We start from the raw sequence: 18485 nt of genomic DNA, 5'->3' as shown, positions 1-18485 counted from the left end.
CCAGTGCAGTCAGTGTAGCCTTGTCAGTGCAGCCTTACCCCAGTGCAGTCAGTGTAGCCTTGTCAGTGCAGTCTTACCCCAGTGCTGTTAGTGTAGCCTTGTCAGTGCAGCCTTACCCCAGTGCAGTCAGTGTAGCCTTGTCAGTGCAGCCTTACCCCAGTGCAGTCAGTGTAGCCTTGTCAGTGCAGCCTTACCCCAGTGCCAGTGCAGCCTTGCCCCAGTGCAGTCAGTGTAGCCTTGTCAGTGCAGCCTTGCCCCAGTGCAGTCAGTGTAGCCTTGTCTGTGCAGCCTTACCCCAGTGCAGTTAGTGTAGCCTTGTCAGTGCAGCCTTGCCCCAGTGCAGTCAGTGTAGCCTTGTCAGTGCAGCCTTACCCCAGTGCAGTCAGTGTAGCCTTGTCAGTGCAGCCTTGCCCCAGTACAGTCAGTGTAGCCTTGTCAGTGCAGCCTTACCCCAGTGCCAGTGCAGCCTTGCCCCAGTGCAGTCAGTGTAGCCTTGTCAGTGCAGCCTTTCCCCAGTGCAGTCAGTGTAGCCTTGTCTGTGCAGCCTTGGTGCAGCCTTGTCGGTGCAGCCTTGTCAGTGTAGCCCTGTCAGTGCAGCCTTACCCCAGTGCAGCGGGTACAGCCTTGTCAGTGTAGCCTTGCCCCAGTGCAGCCTTGCCCCAGTGCAGTCAGTGTAGCCTTGTCAGTGCAGCCTTGCCCCAGTGCAGCCTTGCCCCAGTGCAGCCTTGTCAGTGCAGCCTTGCCCCAGTGCAGTTTTGTCAGTGCAGCCTTGCCCCAGTGCAGCCTTGTCAGTGCAGCCTTGCCCCAGTGCAGGGACTAGGCGGACCCGAGCTACACATAGCCGAGTGTACTCGGCTCCGCTCACAGTCACGCCCAGTCCCGCCCTATGATGGACATAACACAGGTCCAATGGCGAGACTGGGTGTGACTGTGAGCAGTGCCGAGAAGAGCGGACTACATTCGGCTATGTGTATCTCGGCGGCGATCGCTCCGCTCACAATCAGCGGAGATCGACGTATGACACGCACCCACGATTTCCCCCTGATTTTACGGGGATTAAAGTGCGTGCTATACGCCGATAAATACGGTACAGTCAATACTAAACCTTTTCCCAAGCAGGGCAGGTCCTCGCACTACATAGTTGAAGGTAAATGTAAAGGAGATTGAATAAGAAAATTGTATAATGTATGGCGGGAAATGTCTTCTCTGGACTGGCCTGTGCTGTGATCAGGGAGAAGACTGAGCCCATGAAACCCGCAGGTCTGTGTCAGAGATAAACAGGAGCAGGTTGGAGCTCCTGCAGATTCGGGATGAGTTTGCACTTTTCTTCAGCCAAAAAAAAAAAAAACACACCGCCTTCCGTCTGGAAGAGAACGCCGAGGGAGCAGAAGGATCCCCCCCCCCCCCTCCCCCCCCAGTGCTGGTTCCGGAGAATGTTCCGGCATTGAGGATTCAGAAAGTGGCACAGATGGCAGCGGGGATGTGTGTGTGTGATGAGGGATATCGTCTACAGATCTGATTATTATCTCTGCTGTGATCCCACTCATGTTTTATACAGTGCCTTGAAAAAGTATTCATACCCCTTGAAATTTAATAGCACCCTAAAAGTGCCGCAGCACCCGCAAAGTGCTTCGGGCAGCGACGCTTTGCAGGGGCTTCAGCAACGCTGCCCATTCATTTCAATGGGCATGGGCGGTGTATACGCCGCTCCTCCACCGCCCCAAAGATGCTGCTTGCAGGACGTTTTCTAATGTCCTGCCAGCGCACCGCTCCCCCAGTGTGAAGGCACTCGGGCCCTCACACTTGGGCTGCAGGGGAGATGTTTTTCAAAACTGCCTGAAAAAAATGCTCCTGTGTGAAAGGGGTCTTGAATGAACACAGAGACGGGACTTCATAGTCGTCATTTTTAACCCGCTAAAATTCTTCTTTTCTCATCTGCAGATTCCAGGATACGCAGACCGGAAGCGGTTCGGAGGATCGTTCAAGAGCCTGCACTATGACTGAGAAAATGGGAGTTCCCTTTCTGAGGAGGAGAGCCAAGAAGCCACACGAACCACCCCCTCCCTCCCTCCCCCCCCGAGAAAAAGGGTCTATCCCCGCGCCCCCTACCCCATTAAAAGAGCAGAGACAAAATGGCAGAATAGGGCATATTCCCACTGCATTGTGGGAAGGTTCATTTTTCTTGGCTCGTACCTGCCCTGTGGGGTCATTCTGAGGAGGAGGAGGAGCGGGCGCACACACAAGTCCTCATTTTTTTGAATTTCTCCACCTGTGGCTGACTGTTAGCCCTTGTACACACGGGCCGGACATTCCAACAACCAAATCCGTCGGATTTTGTCCGAAACTGTTGCATACACACGGTCGGACAAAGTTGGCGGAAAATCCGATCGTTCAGAACGTGATGACGTCATTTCGTTACAACGGGACTACCATCAGGCTAGTAGCCAATAGCTTTGGTGTAGGAATTTGATGTGAGCATGCGTGGCACTTTGTCCGATCGGAAATTCTCTACACATGATCGGATCATGGTGTCGGAAAATTTTATAGCCCAGCTGGAAAACTTGGTCCGTCAGATATTCCGATGGAAACAGTCCGATGGAGACCACACACGGTCAGATTATCCGACAGCACGGTCCGATCGGGCATTTTTCATCGGAATGTCCAACCATGTGTGTACAAGGGCTTAGAGAATGACACCTCCAGAGGTTGTTGTTGTTGCACAGAAAAGGTTATTGTTTCCTTAGCTGGCATCAGGTGGTCAGATAGTCTGCAGATCATGCCTAGCCAGAAAAATGACTGGCATAGCGGGGAACATACTAATAGTTCTTAGTACATTTGGGAAGAATTCAGCACTTTTCCTGGACTCCGGTTTTTGAAGAATTTAACTTGTTCTGACCAGAACGTGTGCCGGGGATATATATTACCTGCTGGGTTTTGCTTGCGAATCCTGGTCCTCTTGCTTGTTGGACGAAACCGGGGGGAGGTCATAATGAGAACATCGTTATCCTTTGTACTGTATATTATACTGAGGACATCAATGCAAGAAATAAATATAAAATGTGAGCTTTGTGTGCATCTTCTTTAACCGCTTGCCCTCCGGAAGGTTTACCCCCCCTTTCATGACCAGACCGTTTTTGTTGATACGACACTGCGTTATTTTTACTTACAATTGCGCGGTCATGCAACATTGTACATATATTATATTTATGTATTTTTCCCCCACAAATAGAGATTTCTTTTGGTGGTATTTGATCACCTCTGCGTTTTTTATTTATTTTTGTGTTCTAAGCAGTGGGAGGCGCAGGCCCCTACTCTACATGCAGGGCGCCAGACTTATGGATTTCAATGCGATTTTTTTTTTTTTGAAGCACGTGATTAGAGCCTGAGGCTCTAATTGGCTTAAAAAAAAAAAAGGTGGGCTCGGGGCGCAGTGAGCCCACCCAGTTGTGTGACATTTTATAATTTGACGAATTAATACTCACTAATGTCTTCCCGTTTTTTTCCTCCTGGCCAATCAGGAAGCAGGTCCTGAGAGCCGATTGGGCGAGGGTCCTAAGACCTGATTGGCCACGAGTCTTAAAGAGGAAGTAAACCCTGATGAGTTTACTTCCTCTTTTTTTCCCTGCAAAGGCAAAGCATAATGGACTACTATGCATCGCATAGTAGCCCATTATGTGTCACTTACCTGACACAGGAGCCAGCGAAGTCGCGCTGTCCCCTGTAGTCCGCCGCATCCATCTTGCTGGTGGCGTCTCGCAGCTCCGCCGCTGTCATTCGGCGAAGCCGCGATGACGTCACTCCCGCACATGCGCACGGGAGTCGACAAATGCGGCAGCTCCATTCTTGGAACTGCCGCGTTCAGTGCGCCTGCGTGCCGCTGTCTACGGCGCATGCGCCGTAGACAGCGGTGCCCGTTTTCGGGCAAATATCTCCTAAACCATATAGGTTTAGGAGATATTGCTTGGACCTACAGGTAAGCCTTAATCTAGGCTTACCTGTAGGTCAAAGTGGTTTGTAAGGGTTTACAACCACTTTAAGTGCTGATTGGCCCGGGAGGAGAGGCGACCGGCGGGCCCCACGACTGAGATGGGGTAAGTGCGGAGCTGGCGTGAGCGATGGGTGAGCGAAGCAGTGATTTGATCGAGCGACAGGGTGGGAGAGCGGTGATCAATTGACCGCCGGGGGTGGTTGGCTGACTGGAGGGGGGGGGGGGGGGGGCGGGGGATGGGTCGGCTGGGTGAAAGAATATTGAGCATCAGCCGACACCGACTTTACACAAAGAAAAACAACAATTCTGAAAATAAAACAATAATTTTTACTTTCTACTATAAAACATATGCAATAAAAAAAATTTAAAAATCAAATATTATAATACATATTTTTGGTAAAAAAATCCCAATAAGTGTATATTAATTTTTTGGCGCAAAAGTAATAGCGTCTACAAACCATGGGATATATACTGGAATTTTTAAAAAAATTTTAATACTAGTAATGGCGGCGATCAGTGACTTACAGTGCCATGAAAAAGTATTCATACCCCTTGACATTTCCCACATTTTGTCATGTTACAACCAAAAACATAAATGTATTTTATTGGGATTTTATGTGATAGACCGACACAAAGTGGCACATAATTGAAATGGAAGAAAAATTATGAATGCTGTTCAACATTGTTTACAAATAAATATGTGAAAAGTGTGTGTGTGTGTGGGGGGGGGGGGGGGGGCATTTGTATTCAGCCCCTTTTACTCTGATACCCCTAACTAAAATCTCGTACAACCAATTGCCTTCAGAAGTCACCTAATTTAGTAAATGGAGTCCACCTGTTTGTAATTTAATCTCAGTATAAATACAGCTGTTCTGTGAAGCCCTCAGAGGTTTGTAAGACCCCCTTTCACACTGGGTCGTTTTGCAGGCGCTTTTGCGCAAAACTGACCTGAAACAGCCGCTGCTGTGTCTCCAGTGTGAGAGGCCCCGAGGGCTTGCACACCAGAGCGGTGCTCTAGCAGGACGGTAAAAAAAGTCTTGCTAGCAGCATCTTTGGAGCGGTGTGTACACCGCTCCTGCCCATTGAAATCAATGGGGCAGCGCGGCTATACCGCCGGCAAAGCGCCTCTGAAGAGGGGCTTTGTAGTGGTCTTTAACCATTTCCCGGCTGCTAGCGGGGGGTAAAAACCCCCCCACTAGCGGCCAATTAGTGTCACAAATCCAATGATTACCGCTGACGCACCTCCCGCCCCAGTGTAAAAGGGGCCTTGAAGAAGCTTAGTGAACAAACAACATCATGAAGGCCAAGGAACACACCAGACAGGCCAGGGATAAAGTTGTGGAGAAGTATAAATCAGGGTTAGGTTAAAAAATATCCCAAGCTTTGAACATCTCACGGAGCTCTGTTCCATCATCGGAAAATGGAATGAGTATGGGACAACTGCAAACCTACCAAGACATGGCCGTCCACCTAAACTGACCAGGCCGGGCAAGGAGAGCATTCATCAGAGAAGCAGCCAAGAGGTCCATGGTGACTCTGGAGGAGCTGCAGAGATCCACAACTCAGGGGGGGAGAATCTGTCCACAGGACAACTATTAGTCGTGCTCTCCACAAATCTGCCCTTTATGGAAGAGTGACAAGAAGAAAGACATTGGGGAAAGAAAGTCATAAGAAGTCCTGTTTGTAGGTTGTGAGAAGCCATGTGGGGGACACAGCAAACATGTGGAAGAAGGTGATCTGGTCAGATGAGAACAAAATTAAGCGTTTGGGCTAAAAGCAAAATGCTATGTGTGGGGGGGAAAACACTGAACAAATCATCCCCACTGTGAAACATGGTGGTGGCAGCATCATGTGGTGGGGGTGGTTTTCTTCAGCAGGGACAGGGAAGCTGGTCAGAGTTGATGGGAAGATGGATGGAGACAAATACAGGACAATCTTAGAAGAAAACCTGTTAGAGTCTACAAAAGATTTTAGACCGGGGCGGAGGTTCCCCTTCCAGCAGGACAACGACCCGAAACATACAGCCAGAGCTACAATGAAATGGTTCAGGGGTCTCCAATCTATGATCCTCCAGTTCAGGAACTACAATTCCCATCATGCCTAGTCATGTCTATGAAGGTCAGAGTTTACAATACCCCATGGGACATGTAATTCCTCAACAGCTGGAGGGCCGTAGTTTGGAGATCCCTGGTTTAGATCAAAGCATATTCATGTGTTAGAATGACCCAGTCACAGTCCAGACCTAAATCCAATCGAGAATCGGTGACAAGACTTGAAAATTGCTGTTCACAGACGCTCTCCATCCAATCTGACAGAGCTTGAGATATTTCCCAAAGAAGAAGAATGGGCAAAAATGTCCCTCTCTAGATGTGCAAAGCTGGTAGAGACATCCCCAAAAATACTTGTAGAGAAAGGGGGTTCTACAAAGTATTGACTCCGGGGGGCGCCATACAAATGTCCCTCCCCCACACTTTTCACATATTTATTTGTTATCATTTTCCTTCCACTTCACAATTATGTGACACTTTGTGTTGCTCTATCACATAAAATCAGAATAAAATACATTTACGTTTTTGGTTGTAACATGACAACATGTGGAACATTTCAAAGGGTATGAATACATTTTTAAGGCACTGTATAGTGGGACTGCAATATTGCGGTGGACATTCTGACACTTTGTGGAAACCAGTAACACCAATACAGTGATTATTGCAAAAAAAATGCACTGTCACTGTACTAATGACACTGATCTAGGGCAATCAAAGGGTTAAATGTGTGCTTAGCCAGTATTTTTGTGTACAGTGTGTGCTGCTTTTACTATGTGAAGTAATGGATTTTATTCCCTGCTTTACGAGGGGGGATTCATTACTTCCCCGCTGAAAGGAGAGAGCTATGCCTTGTTTGCAGAGCCCTGTCCTGTCTGTTTCTCGCACAATCGGTGGGTGCCGGCGGTGATCTATTGACCGGAACCCGCTGATTGGCATATGCTGTGCTTAATCACAGCGTGGCCAGGTCGCCCGTGGCACACACTCTCTACCGGGAAGTGCAGGATCACGCACCTAGTATGTGATCTGGTGCAGCAAGACCACCTTGCTGCCGTATATCTAAGTCTAAGCAGTTAATGCATTCTATGCTTTAAGGAAGGGGTCTCAAACTGGTGGCCATATAGTTGTTGCAAAACTACAAGACTCATCATGTCTCTGCCTGTGGGAGTCATGCTTGTAACTGTCAGCCTTGCAATGCCTCATGGGACTTGTAGATTTGCAAAATTTGGAGGGCTGCCAGTTTGAACCCCCAGTAATAAACCTTCTGTGCTGCAGGATCCCCCCCAGACTCCCCTATACTTACTTGAGCCCAATCCAGCATTGAGTAAGAGAACAGCGACTCTCACTGCTGTCTCCATCCTCAGTGGGCAGGTTGATAGCTGCGGGAGCCATTGGCTTCTGTCAATCAAGTGCTGTGATGAGGGAGCAGGGGGCAGTGCTGAGCAACCCAATCTGTGTCAACAAACAGACAGGGTGGCTTGGAAGCGAAGTTACAATGTTACAGTCTGATCTCTGGGCTCCCCTACCAAGTTACAATGTTACAGTCTGATCTCTGGGCTCCCCCTACAAAGTTACAATGTTACAGTCTGATCTCTGGGCTCCCCCTACAAAGTTACAATGTTACAGTCTGATCTCTGGACTCCCCTCTACAAAGTTACAATGTTACAGTCTGATCTCTGGGCTCCTCCTACAAAGTTACAATGTTACAGTCTGATCTCTGGGCTCCCCCTACTAAGTTACAATGTTACAGTCTGATCTCTGGGCTCCTCCTACAAAGTTACAATGTTACAATCTGATCTCTGGGCTCCTCCTACAAAGTTACAATGTTACAGTCTGATCTCTGGACCCCCCCTACAAAGTTACAATGTTACAGTCTGATCTCTGGACTCCCCCTACAAAGTTACAATGTTACAGTCTGATCTCTGGACTCCCCTCTACAAAGTTACAATGTTACAGTCTGATCTCTGGGCTCCCCCTACAAAGTTACAATGTTACAGTCTGATCTCTGGACTCCCCTCTACAAAGTTACAATGTTACAGTCTGATCTCTGGGCTCCCCTCTACAAAGTTACAATGTTACAGTCTGATCTCTGGGCTCCCCCTACTAAGTTACAATGTTACAGTCTGATCTCTGGGCTCCTCCTACAAAGTTACAATGTTACAGTCTGATCTCTGGGCTCCTCCTACAAAGTTACAATGTTACAGTCTGATCTCTGGACTCCCCCTACAATGTTACAGTCTGATCTCTGGACTCCCCCTACAAAGTTACAATGTTACAGTCTGATCTCTGGACTCCCCTCTACAAAGTTACAATGTTACAGTCTGATCTCTGGGCTCCCCCTACAAGTTACAATGTTACAGTCTGATCTCTGGACTCCCCTCTACAAAGTTACAATGTTACAGTCTTATCTCTGGACTCCCCCTACAAAGTTACAATGTTACAGTCTGATCTCTGGTATCCCCTCTACAAAGTTACAATGTTACAGTCTGATCTCTGGGCTCCCCCTACAAAGTTACAATGTTACAGTCTGATCTCTGGACTCCCCCTACAAAGTTACAATGTTACAGTCTGATCTCTGGACTCCCCTCTACAAAGTTACAATGTTACAGTCTGATCTCTGGACTCCCCCCCTACAAAGTTACAATGTTACAGTCTGATCTCTGGACTCCCCCTACAAAGTTACAATGTTACAGTCTGATCTCTGGGCTCCCCCTACAAACTTACAATGTTACAGTCTGATCTCTGGGCTCCCCCTACAAAGTTACAATGTTACAGTCTAATCTCTGGACTCCTCTCTACAATGTTACAGTCCGATCTCTGGACTCCCCTCTACAAAGTTACAATGTTACAGTCTGATCTCTGGGCTCCCCCTACAAAGTTACAGTCTGATCTCTGGACTCCCCCTACAAAGTTACAATGTTACAGTCTGATCTCTGGGCTCTCCTACAAAGTTACAATGTTACAGTCTGATCTCTGGGCTCCCCCTACAAAGTTACAATGTTACAGTCTGATCTCTGGACTCCCCTCTACAAAGTTACAATGTTACAGTCTGATCTCTGGACTCCCCCTACAAAGTTACAATGTTACAGTCTGATCTCTGGGCTCCCCCTACAAAGTTACAATGTTAGAGTCTGGTCTCTGGACTCCCCCTACAAAGTTACAATGTTAAAGTCTGATCTCTGGGCTCCCCCTACAAAGTTACAATGTTACAGTCTAATCTCTGGACTCCTCTCTACAATGTTACAGTCTGATCTCTGGACTCCCCTCTACAAAGTTACAATGTTACAGTCTGATCTCTGGGCTCCCCCTACAAAGTTACAGTCTGATCTCTGGACTCCCCCTACAAAGTTACAATGTTACAGTCTGATCTCTGGGCTCCCCATACAAAGTTACAATGTTAGTCTGATCTCAGGACTCCTCCTACAAAGTTACAATGTTACAGTCTGATCTCTGGACTCCTCCTACAAAGTTACAATGTTACAGTCTGATCTCTGGACTCCTCCTACAAAGTTACAATGTTACAGTCTGATCTCTGGACTCCCCTCTACAAAGTTACAATGGCACAGTCTGATCTCTGGTCTCCCCCTACAAAGTTACAATGTTACAGTCTGATCTCTGGGCTCCCCCTACAAAGTTACAATGTTACAGTCTGATCTCTGGACTCCCCTCTACAAAGTTACAATGTTACAGTCTGATCTCTGGACTCCCTCTACAAAGTTACAATGTTACAGTCTGATCTCTGGACTCCCCTCTACAAAGTTACAATGGCACAGTCTGATCTCTGGTCTCCCCCTACAAAGTTACAATGTTACAGTCTGATCTCTGGACTCCTCCTACAAAGTTACAATGTTACAGTCTGATCTCTGGACTCCCCTCTACAAAGTTACAATGTTACAGTCTGATCTCTGGACTCCCCTCTACAAAGTTACAATGTTACAATCTGATCTCTGGACTCCCCCTACAAAGTTACAATGTTACAGTCTGATCTCTGGACTCCCCCTACAAAGTTACAATGTTACAGTCTGATATCTGGACTCCCCCTACAAAGTTACAATGTTACAGTCTGATCTCTGGACTCCCCCTACAAAGTTACAATGTTACAGTCTGATCTCTGGACTCCCCCTACAAAGTTACAATGTTACAATCTGATCTCTGAGCTCCCCCTACAAAGTTACAATGTTACAGTCTGGTCTCTGGACTCCCCCTACAGAGTTAAAATGTTACAGTCTGATCTCTGGACTCCCCCTACAAAGTTACAATGTTACAGTCTGATCTCTGGGCTCCCCCTACAAAGTTACAATGTTAGTCTGATCTCTGGACTCCTCCTACAAAGTTACAATGTTACAGTCTGATCTCTGGACTCCTCCTACAAAGTTACAATGTTACAGTCTGATCTCTGGACTCCTCCTACAAAGTTACAATGTTACAGTCTGATCTCTGGACTCCCCTCTACAAAGTTACAATGTTACAGTCTGATCTCTGGGCTCCCTCTAAAAAGTTACAATGTTACAGTCTGATCTCTGGGCTCCCCCTACAAAGTTACAATGTTACAGTCTGATCTCTGGGCTCCCCTCTACAAAGTTACAATGTTACAGTCTGATCTCTGGGCTCCCCCTACAAAGTTACAATGTTACAGTCTGATCTCTGGGCTCCCCCTACAAACTTACAATGTTACAGTCTGATCTCTGGACTTCTCCTACAAACTTACAATGTTACAGTCTGATCTCTGGACTCCCCTCTACAAAGTTACAATGTTACAGTCTGATCTCTGGGCTCCCCCTACAAAGTTACAGTCTGATCTCTGGACTCCCCCTACAAAGTTACAATGTTAGTCTGATCTCAGGACTCCTCCTACAAAGTTACAATGTTACAGTTTGATCTCTGGACTCCTCCTACAAAGTTACAATGTTACAGTCTGATCTCTGGACTCCTCCTACAAAGTTACAATGTTACAGTCTGATCTCTGGACTCCTCCTACAAAGTTACAATTTTACAGTCTGATCTCTGGACTCCCCCTACAAAGTTACAATGTTACAGTCTGATCTCTGGACTCCCTCTACAAAGTTACAATGTTACAGTCTGATCTCTGGACTCCCCTCTACAAAGTTACAATGGCACAGTCTGATCTCTGGTCTCCCCCTACAAAGTTACAATGTTACAGTCTGATCTCTGGGCTCCCCCTACAAACTTACAATGTTACAGTCTGATCTCTGGACTCCTTCTACAAAGTTACAATGTTACAGTCTGATCTCTGGACTCCTCCTACAAAGTTACAATGTTACAGTCTGATCTCTGGACTCCCCTCTACAAAGTTACAATGTTACAGTCTGATCTCTGGACTCCCCTCTACAAAGTTACAATGTTACAGTCTGATCTCTGGACTCCCCCTACAAAGTTACAATGTTACAGTCTGATCTCTGGACTCCCCCTACAAAGTTACAATGTTACAGTCTGATATCTGGACTCCCCCTACAAAGTTACAATGTTACAGTCTGATCTCTGGACTCCCCCTACAAAGTTACAATGTTACAGTCTGATCTCTGGGCTCCCCCTACAAAGTTACAATGTTACAGTCTGATCTCTGGGCTCCCTCTACAAAGTTACAAAGTTACAATGTTACAATCTGATCTCTGAGCTCCCCCTACAAAGTTACAATGTTACAGTCTGGTCTCTGGACTCCCCCTACAGAGTTAAAATGTTACAGTCTAATCTCTGGACTCCCCCTACAAAGTTACAATGTTACAGTCTGATCTCTGGGCTCCCCCTACAAAGTTACAATGTTAGTCTGATCTCTGGACTCCTCCTACAAAGTTACAATGTTACAGTCTGATCTCTGGACTCCTCCTACAAAGTTACAATGTTACAGTCTGATCTCTGGACTCCTCCTACAAAGTTACAATGTTACAGTCTGATCTCTGGACTCCCCTCTACAAAGTTACAATGTTACAGTCTGATCTCTGGGCTCCCTCTAAAAAGTTACAATGTTACAGTCTGATCTCTGGGCTCCCCCTACAAAGTTACAATGTTACAGTCTGATCTCTGGGCTCCCCTCTACAAAGTTACAATGTTACAGTCTGATCTCTGGGCTCCCCCTACAAAGTTACAATGTTACAGTCTGATCTCTGGGCTCCCCCTACAAACTTACAATGTTACAGTCTGATCTCTGGACTTCTCCTACAAACTTACAATGTTACAGTCTGATCTCTGGACTCCCCCTACAAAGTTACAATGTTACAGTCTGATCTCTGGACTCCCCCTACAAAGTTACAATGTTACAGTCTGATCTCTGAGCTCCCCCCTACAAAGTTACAATGTTACAGTCTGATCTCTGGACTCCCCTCTACAAAGTTACAATGTTACAGTCTGATCTCTGGGCTCCCCTCTACAAAGTTACAATGTTACAGTCTGATCTCTGGGCTCCTCCTACAAAGTTACAATATTACAGTCTAATCTCTGGGCTCCCCTCTACAAAGTTACAATGTTACAGTCTGATCTCTGGACTCCCCTCTACAAAGTTACAATGTTACAGTCTGATCTCTGGGCTCCCCTCTACAAAGTTACAATGTTACAGTCTGATCTCTGGGCTCCTCCTACAAAGTTACAATATTACAGTCTAATCTCTGGGCTCCCCTCTACAAAGTTACAATGTTACAGTCTGATCTCTGGACTCCCCTCTACAAAGTTACAATGTTACAGTCTGATCTCTGGGCTCCCCTCTACAAAGTTACAATGTTACAGTCTGATCTCTGGACTCCCCCTACAAAGATCCAATGTTACAGTCTGATCTCTGGACTCCCCTCTACAAAGTTCCAATGTTACAGTCTGATCTCTGGGCTCCCCCTACAAACTTACAATGTTACAGTCTGATCTCTGGACTCCCCCTACAAAGTTCCAATGTTACAGTCTGATCTCTGGACTCCCCCTACAAAGTTCCAATGTTACAGTCTGATCTCTGGGCTCCCCCCACAAACTTACAATGTTACAGTCTGATCTCTGGACTCCCCCTACAACGTTACAATGTTACAGTCTGATCTCTGGGCTCCCCCTATAAAGTTACAATGTTACAGTCTGATCTCTGGACTCCTCCTACAAAGTTACAATGTTACAGTCTGATCTCTGGGCTCCCCCTACAAAGTTACAATGTTACAGTCTGATCTCTGGACTCCCCCTACAAAGTTACAATGTTACAGTCTGATCTCTGGACTCCCCTCTACAAAGTTACAATGTTACAGTCTGATCTCTGGACTCCCCCTACAAAGTTACAATGTTACAGTCTGATCTCTGGGCTCCCCCTACAAAGTTACAATGTTAGAGTCTGGTCTCTGGACTCCCCCTACAAAGTTACAATGTTAAAGTCTGATCTCTGGGCTCCCCCTACAAAGTTAAAATGTTACAGTCTAATCTCTGGACTCCTCTCTACAATGTTACAGTCTGATCTCTGGACTCCCCTCTACAAAGTTACAATGTTACAGTCTGATCTCTGGGCTCCCCCTACAAAGTTACAGTCTGATCTCTGGACTCCCCCTACAAAGTTACAATGTTACAGTCTGATCTCTGGGCTCCCCCTACAAAGTTACAATGTTAGTCTGATCTCAGGACTCCTCCTACAAAGTTACAATGTTACAGTCTGATCTCTGGACTCCCCCTACAAAGTTACAATGTTACAGTCTGATCTCTGGGCTCCCCCTACAAAGTTACAATGTTACAGTCTGATCTCTGGACTCCTCCTACAAAGTTACAATTTTACAGTCTGATCTCTGGACTCCCCCTACAAAGTTACAATGTTACAGTCTGATCTCTGGACTCCCTCTACAAAGTTACAATGTTACAGTCTGATCTCTGGACTCCCCTCTACAAAGTTACAATGGCACAGTCTGATCTCTGGTCTCCCCCTACAAAGTTACAATGTTACAGTCTGATCTCTGGGCTCCCCCTACAAACTTACAATGTTACAGTCTGATCTCTGGACTCCTTCTACAAAGTTACAATGTTACAGTCTGATCTCTGGACTCCTCCTACAAAGTTACAATGTTACAGTCTGATCTCTGGACTCCCCTCTACAAAGTTACAATGTTACAGTCTGATCTCTGGACTCCCCTCTACAAAGTTACAATGTTACAGTCTGATCTCTGGACTCCCCCTACAAAGTTACAATGTTACAGTCTGATCTCTGGACTCCCCCTACAAAGTTACAATGTTACAGTCTGATATCTGGACTCCCCCTACAAAGTTACAATGTTACAGTCTGATCTCTGGACTCCCCCTACAAAGTTACAATGTTACAGTCTGATCTCTGGGCTCCCTCTACAAAGTTACAAAGTTACAATGTTACAATCTGATCTCTGAGCTCCCCCTACAAAGTTACAATGTTACAGTCTGGTCTCTGGACTCCCCGTACAGAGTTAAAATGTTACAGTCTGATCTCTGAACTCCCCCTACAAAGTTACAATGTTACAGTCTGATCTCTGGGCTCCCCCTACAAAGTTACAATGTTAGTCTGATCTCTGGACTCCTCCTACAAAGTTACAATGTTACAGTCTGATCTCTGGACTCCTCCTACAAAGTTACAATGTTACAGTCTGATCTCTGGACTCCTCCTACAAAGTTACAATGTTACAGTCTGATCTCTGGACTCCCCTCTACAAAGTTACAATGTTACAGTCTGATCTCTGGGCTCCCTCTAAAAAGTTACAATGTTACAGTCTGATCTCTGGGCTCCCCCTACAAAGTTACAATGTTACAGTCTGATCTCTGGGCTCCCCTCTACAAAGTTACAATGTTACAGTCTGATCTCTGGGCTCCCCCTACAAAGTTACAATGTTACAGTCTGATCTCTGGGCTCCCCCTACAAACTTACAATGTTACAGTCTGATCTCTGGACTTCTCCTACAAACTTACAATGTTACAGTCTGATCTCTGGACTCCCCCTACAAAGTTACAATGTTACAGTCTGATCTCTGGACTCCCCCTACAAAGTTACAATGTTACAGTCTGATCTCTGAGCTCCCCCCTACAAAGTTACAATGTTACAGTCTGATCTCTGGACTCCCCTCTACAAAGTTACAATGTTACAGTCTGATCTCTGGGCTCCCCTCTACAAAGTTACAATGTTACAGTCTGATCTCTGGGCTCCTCCTACAAAGTTACAATATTACAGTCTAATCTCTGGGCTCCCCTCTACAAAGTTACAATGTTACAGTCTGATCTCTGGGCTCCCCTCTACAAAGTTACAATGTTACAGTCTGATCTCTGGGCTCCCCTCTACAAAATTACAATGTTACAGTCTGATCTCTGGACTCCCCTCTACAAAGTTACAATGTTACAGTCTGATCTCTGGGCTCCCCTCTACAAAGTTACAATGTTACAGTCTGATCTCTGGACTCCCCCTACAAAGATCCAATGTTACAGTCTGATCTCTGGACTCCCCTCTACAAAGTTCCAATGTTACAGTCTGATCTCTGGGCTCCCCCTACAAACTTACAATGTTACAGTCTGATCTCTGGACTCCCCCTACAAAGTTCCAATGTTACAGTCTGATCTCTGGACTCCCCCTACAAAGTTCCAATGTTACAGTCTGATCTCTGGGCTCCCCCCACAAACTTACAATGTTACAGTCTGATCTCTGGACTCCCCCTACAACGTTACAATGTTACAGTCTGATCTCTGGGCTCCCCCTATAAAGTTACAATGTTACAGTCTGATCTCTGGACTCCTCCTACAAAGTTACAATGTTACAGTCTGATCTCTGGGCTCCCCCTACAAAGTTACAATGTTACAGTCTGATCTCTGGACTCCCCCTACAAAGTTACAATGTTACAGTCTGATCTCTGGACTCCCCTCTACAAAGTTACAATGTTACAGTCTGATCTCTGGGCTCCCCCTACAAAGTTACAATGTTACAGTCTGATCTCTGGGCTCCCCCTACAAAGTTACAATGTTAGAGTCTGGTCTCTGGACTCCCCCTACAAAGTTACAATGTTAAAGTCTGATCTCTGGGCTCCCCCTACAAAGTTACAATGTTACAGTCTAATCTCTGGACTCCTCTCTACAATGTTACAGTCTGATCTCTGGACTCCCCTCTACAAAGTTACAATGTTACAGTCTGATCTCTGGGCTCCCCCTACAAAGTTACAGTCTGATCTCTGGACTCCCCCTACAAAGTTACAATGTTACAGTCTGATCTCTGGGCTCCCCCTACAAAGTTACAATGTTAGTCTGATCTCAGGACTCCTCCTACAAAGTTACAATGTTACAGTCTGATCTCTGGACTCCTCCTACAAAGTTACAATGTTACAGTCTGATCTCTGGACTCCTCCTACAAAGTTACAATGTTACAGTCTGATCTCTGGACTCCTCCTACAAAGTTACAATTTTACAGTCTGATCTCTGGACTCCCCCTACAAAGTTACAATGTTACAGTCTGATCTCTGGACTCCCTCTACAAAGTTACAATGTTACAGTCTGATCTCTGGACTCCCCTCTACAAAGTTACAATGGCACAGTCTGATCTCTGGTCTCCCCCTACAAAGTTACAATGTTACAGTCTGATCTCTGGGCTCCCCCTACAAACTTACAATGTTACAGTCTGATCTCTGGACTCCTTCTACAAAGTTACAATGTTACAGTCTGATCTCTGGACTCCTTCTACAAAGTTACAATGTTACAGTCTGATCTCTGGACTCCTCCTACAAAGTTACAATGTTACAGTCTGATCTCTGGACTCCCCTCTACAAAGTTACAATGTTACAGTCTGATCTCTGGACTCCCCTCTACAAAGTTACAATGTTACAGTCTGATCTCTGGACTCCCCCTACAAAGTTACAATGTTACAGTCTGATCTCTGGACTCCCCCTACAAAGTTACAATGTTACAGTCTGATATCTGGACTCCCCCTACAAAGTTACAATGTTACAGTCTGATCTCTGGACTCCCCCTACAAAGTTACAATGTTACAGTCTGATCTCTGGGCTCCCTCTACAAAGTTACAAAGTTACAATGTTACAATCTGATCTCTGAGCTCCCCCTACAAAGTTACAATGTTACAGTCTGGTCTCTGGACTCCCCCTACAGAGTTAAAATGTTACAGTCTGATCTCTGGACTCCCCCTACAAAGTTACAATGTTACAGTCTGATCTCTGGGCTCCCCCTACAAAGTTACAATGTTAGCCTGATCTCTGGACTCCTCCTACAAAGTTACAATGTTACAGTCTGATCTCTGGGATCCCCTCTACAAAGTTACAATGTTACAGTCTGATCTCTGGGCTCCCCCTACAAAGTTACAATGTTACAGTCTGATCTCTGGACTCCCCCTACAAAGTTACAATGTTACAGTCTGATCTCTGGACTCCCCTCTACAAAGTTACAATGTTACAGTCTGATCTCTGGACTCCCCCCCTACAAAGTTACAATGTTACAGTCTGATCTCTGGACTCCCCCTACAAAGTTACAATGTTACAGTCTGATCTCTGGGCTCCCCCTACAAAGTTACAATGTTACAGTCTAATCTCTGGACTCCTCTCTACAATGTTACAGTCCGATCTCTGGACTCCCCTCTACAAAGTTACAATGTTACAGTCTGATCTCTGGGCTCCCCCTACAAAGTTACAGTCTGATCTCTGGACTCCCCCTACAAAGTTACAATGTTACAGTCTGATCTCTGGGCTCTCCTACAAAGTTACAATGTTACAGTCTGATCTCTGGGCTCCCCCTACAAAGTTACAATGTTACAGTCTGATCTCTGGACTCCCCTCTACAAAGTTACAATGTTACAGTCTGATCTCTGGACTCCCCCTACAAAGTTACAATGTTACAGTCTGATCTCTGGGCTCCCCCTACAAAGTTACAATGTTAGAGTCTGGTCTCTGGACTCCCCCTACAAAGTTACAATGTTAAAGTCTGATCTCTGGGCTCCCCCTACAAAGTTACAATGTTACAGTCTAATCTCTGGACTCCTCTCTACAATGTTACAGTCTGATCTCTGGACTCCCCTCTACAAAGTTACAATGTTACAGTCTGATCTCTGGGCTCCCGCTACAAAGTTACAGTCTGATCTCTGGACTCCCCCTACAAAGTTACAATGTTACAGTCTGATCTCTGGGCTCCCCCTACAAAGTTACAATGTTAGTCTGATCTCAGGACTCCTCCTACAAAGTTACAATGTTACAGTCTGATCTCTGGACTCCTCCTACAAAGTTACAATGTTACAGTCTGATCTCTGGACTCCTCCTACAAAGTTACAATGTTACAGTCTGATCTCTGGACTCCCTCTACAAAGTTACAATGTTACAGTCTGATCTCTGGACTCCCCTCTACAAAGTTACAATGGCACAGTCTGATCTCTGGTCTCCCCCTACAAAGTTACAATGTTACAGTCTGATCTCTGGGCTCCCCCTACAAACTTACAATGTTACAGTCTGATCTCTGGACTCCTTCTACAAAGTTACAATGTTACA

General features: G+C 45.9%; 1 protein-coding gene across 2 annotated transcripts in view; it reads left to right on the top strand.

The window, feature by feature from the left end:
* The window catches only part of RABL3 (RAB, member of RAS oncogene family like 3), a 39730-nt gene extending 36667 nt beyond the window's left edge, over positions 1–3063 (top strand). For both annotated transcript variants that reach the window (XM_077479604.1, XM_077479603.1), the window contains one exon: positions 1942–3063. In XM_077479604.1, coding sequence (XP_077335730.1) covers positions 1942–2000 — 59 coding nt within the window. In that variant the 3' untranslated portion in view covers positions 2001–3063. The remainder of the gene's footprint in view (positions 1–1941) is intronic.
* Positions 3064–18485: the final 15422 nt, after the last annotated feature.

This window comes from Lithobates pipiens, unplaced genomic scaffold, assembly GCF_037356315.1.
Source record: "Lithobates pipiens isolate NorthernLeopardFrog02 unplaced genomic scaffold, aLitPip1_a1.2 Scaffold_16, whole genome shotgun sequence".
NCBI classification, from domain to species: domain Eukaryota; kingdom Metazoa; phylum Chordata; class Amphibia; order Anura; family Ranidae; genus Lithobates; species Lithobates pipiens.
The sequence above is the reverse complement of the archived record's forward strand: the minus strand, read 5'-3'. Positions and strand labels throughout refer to the sequence as shown.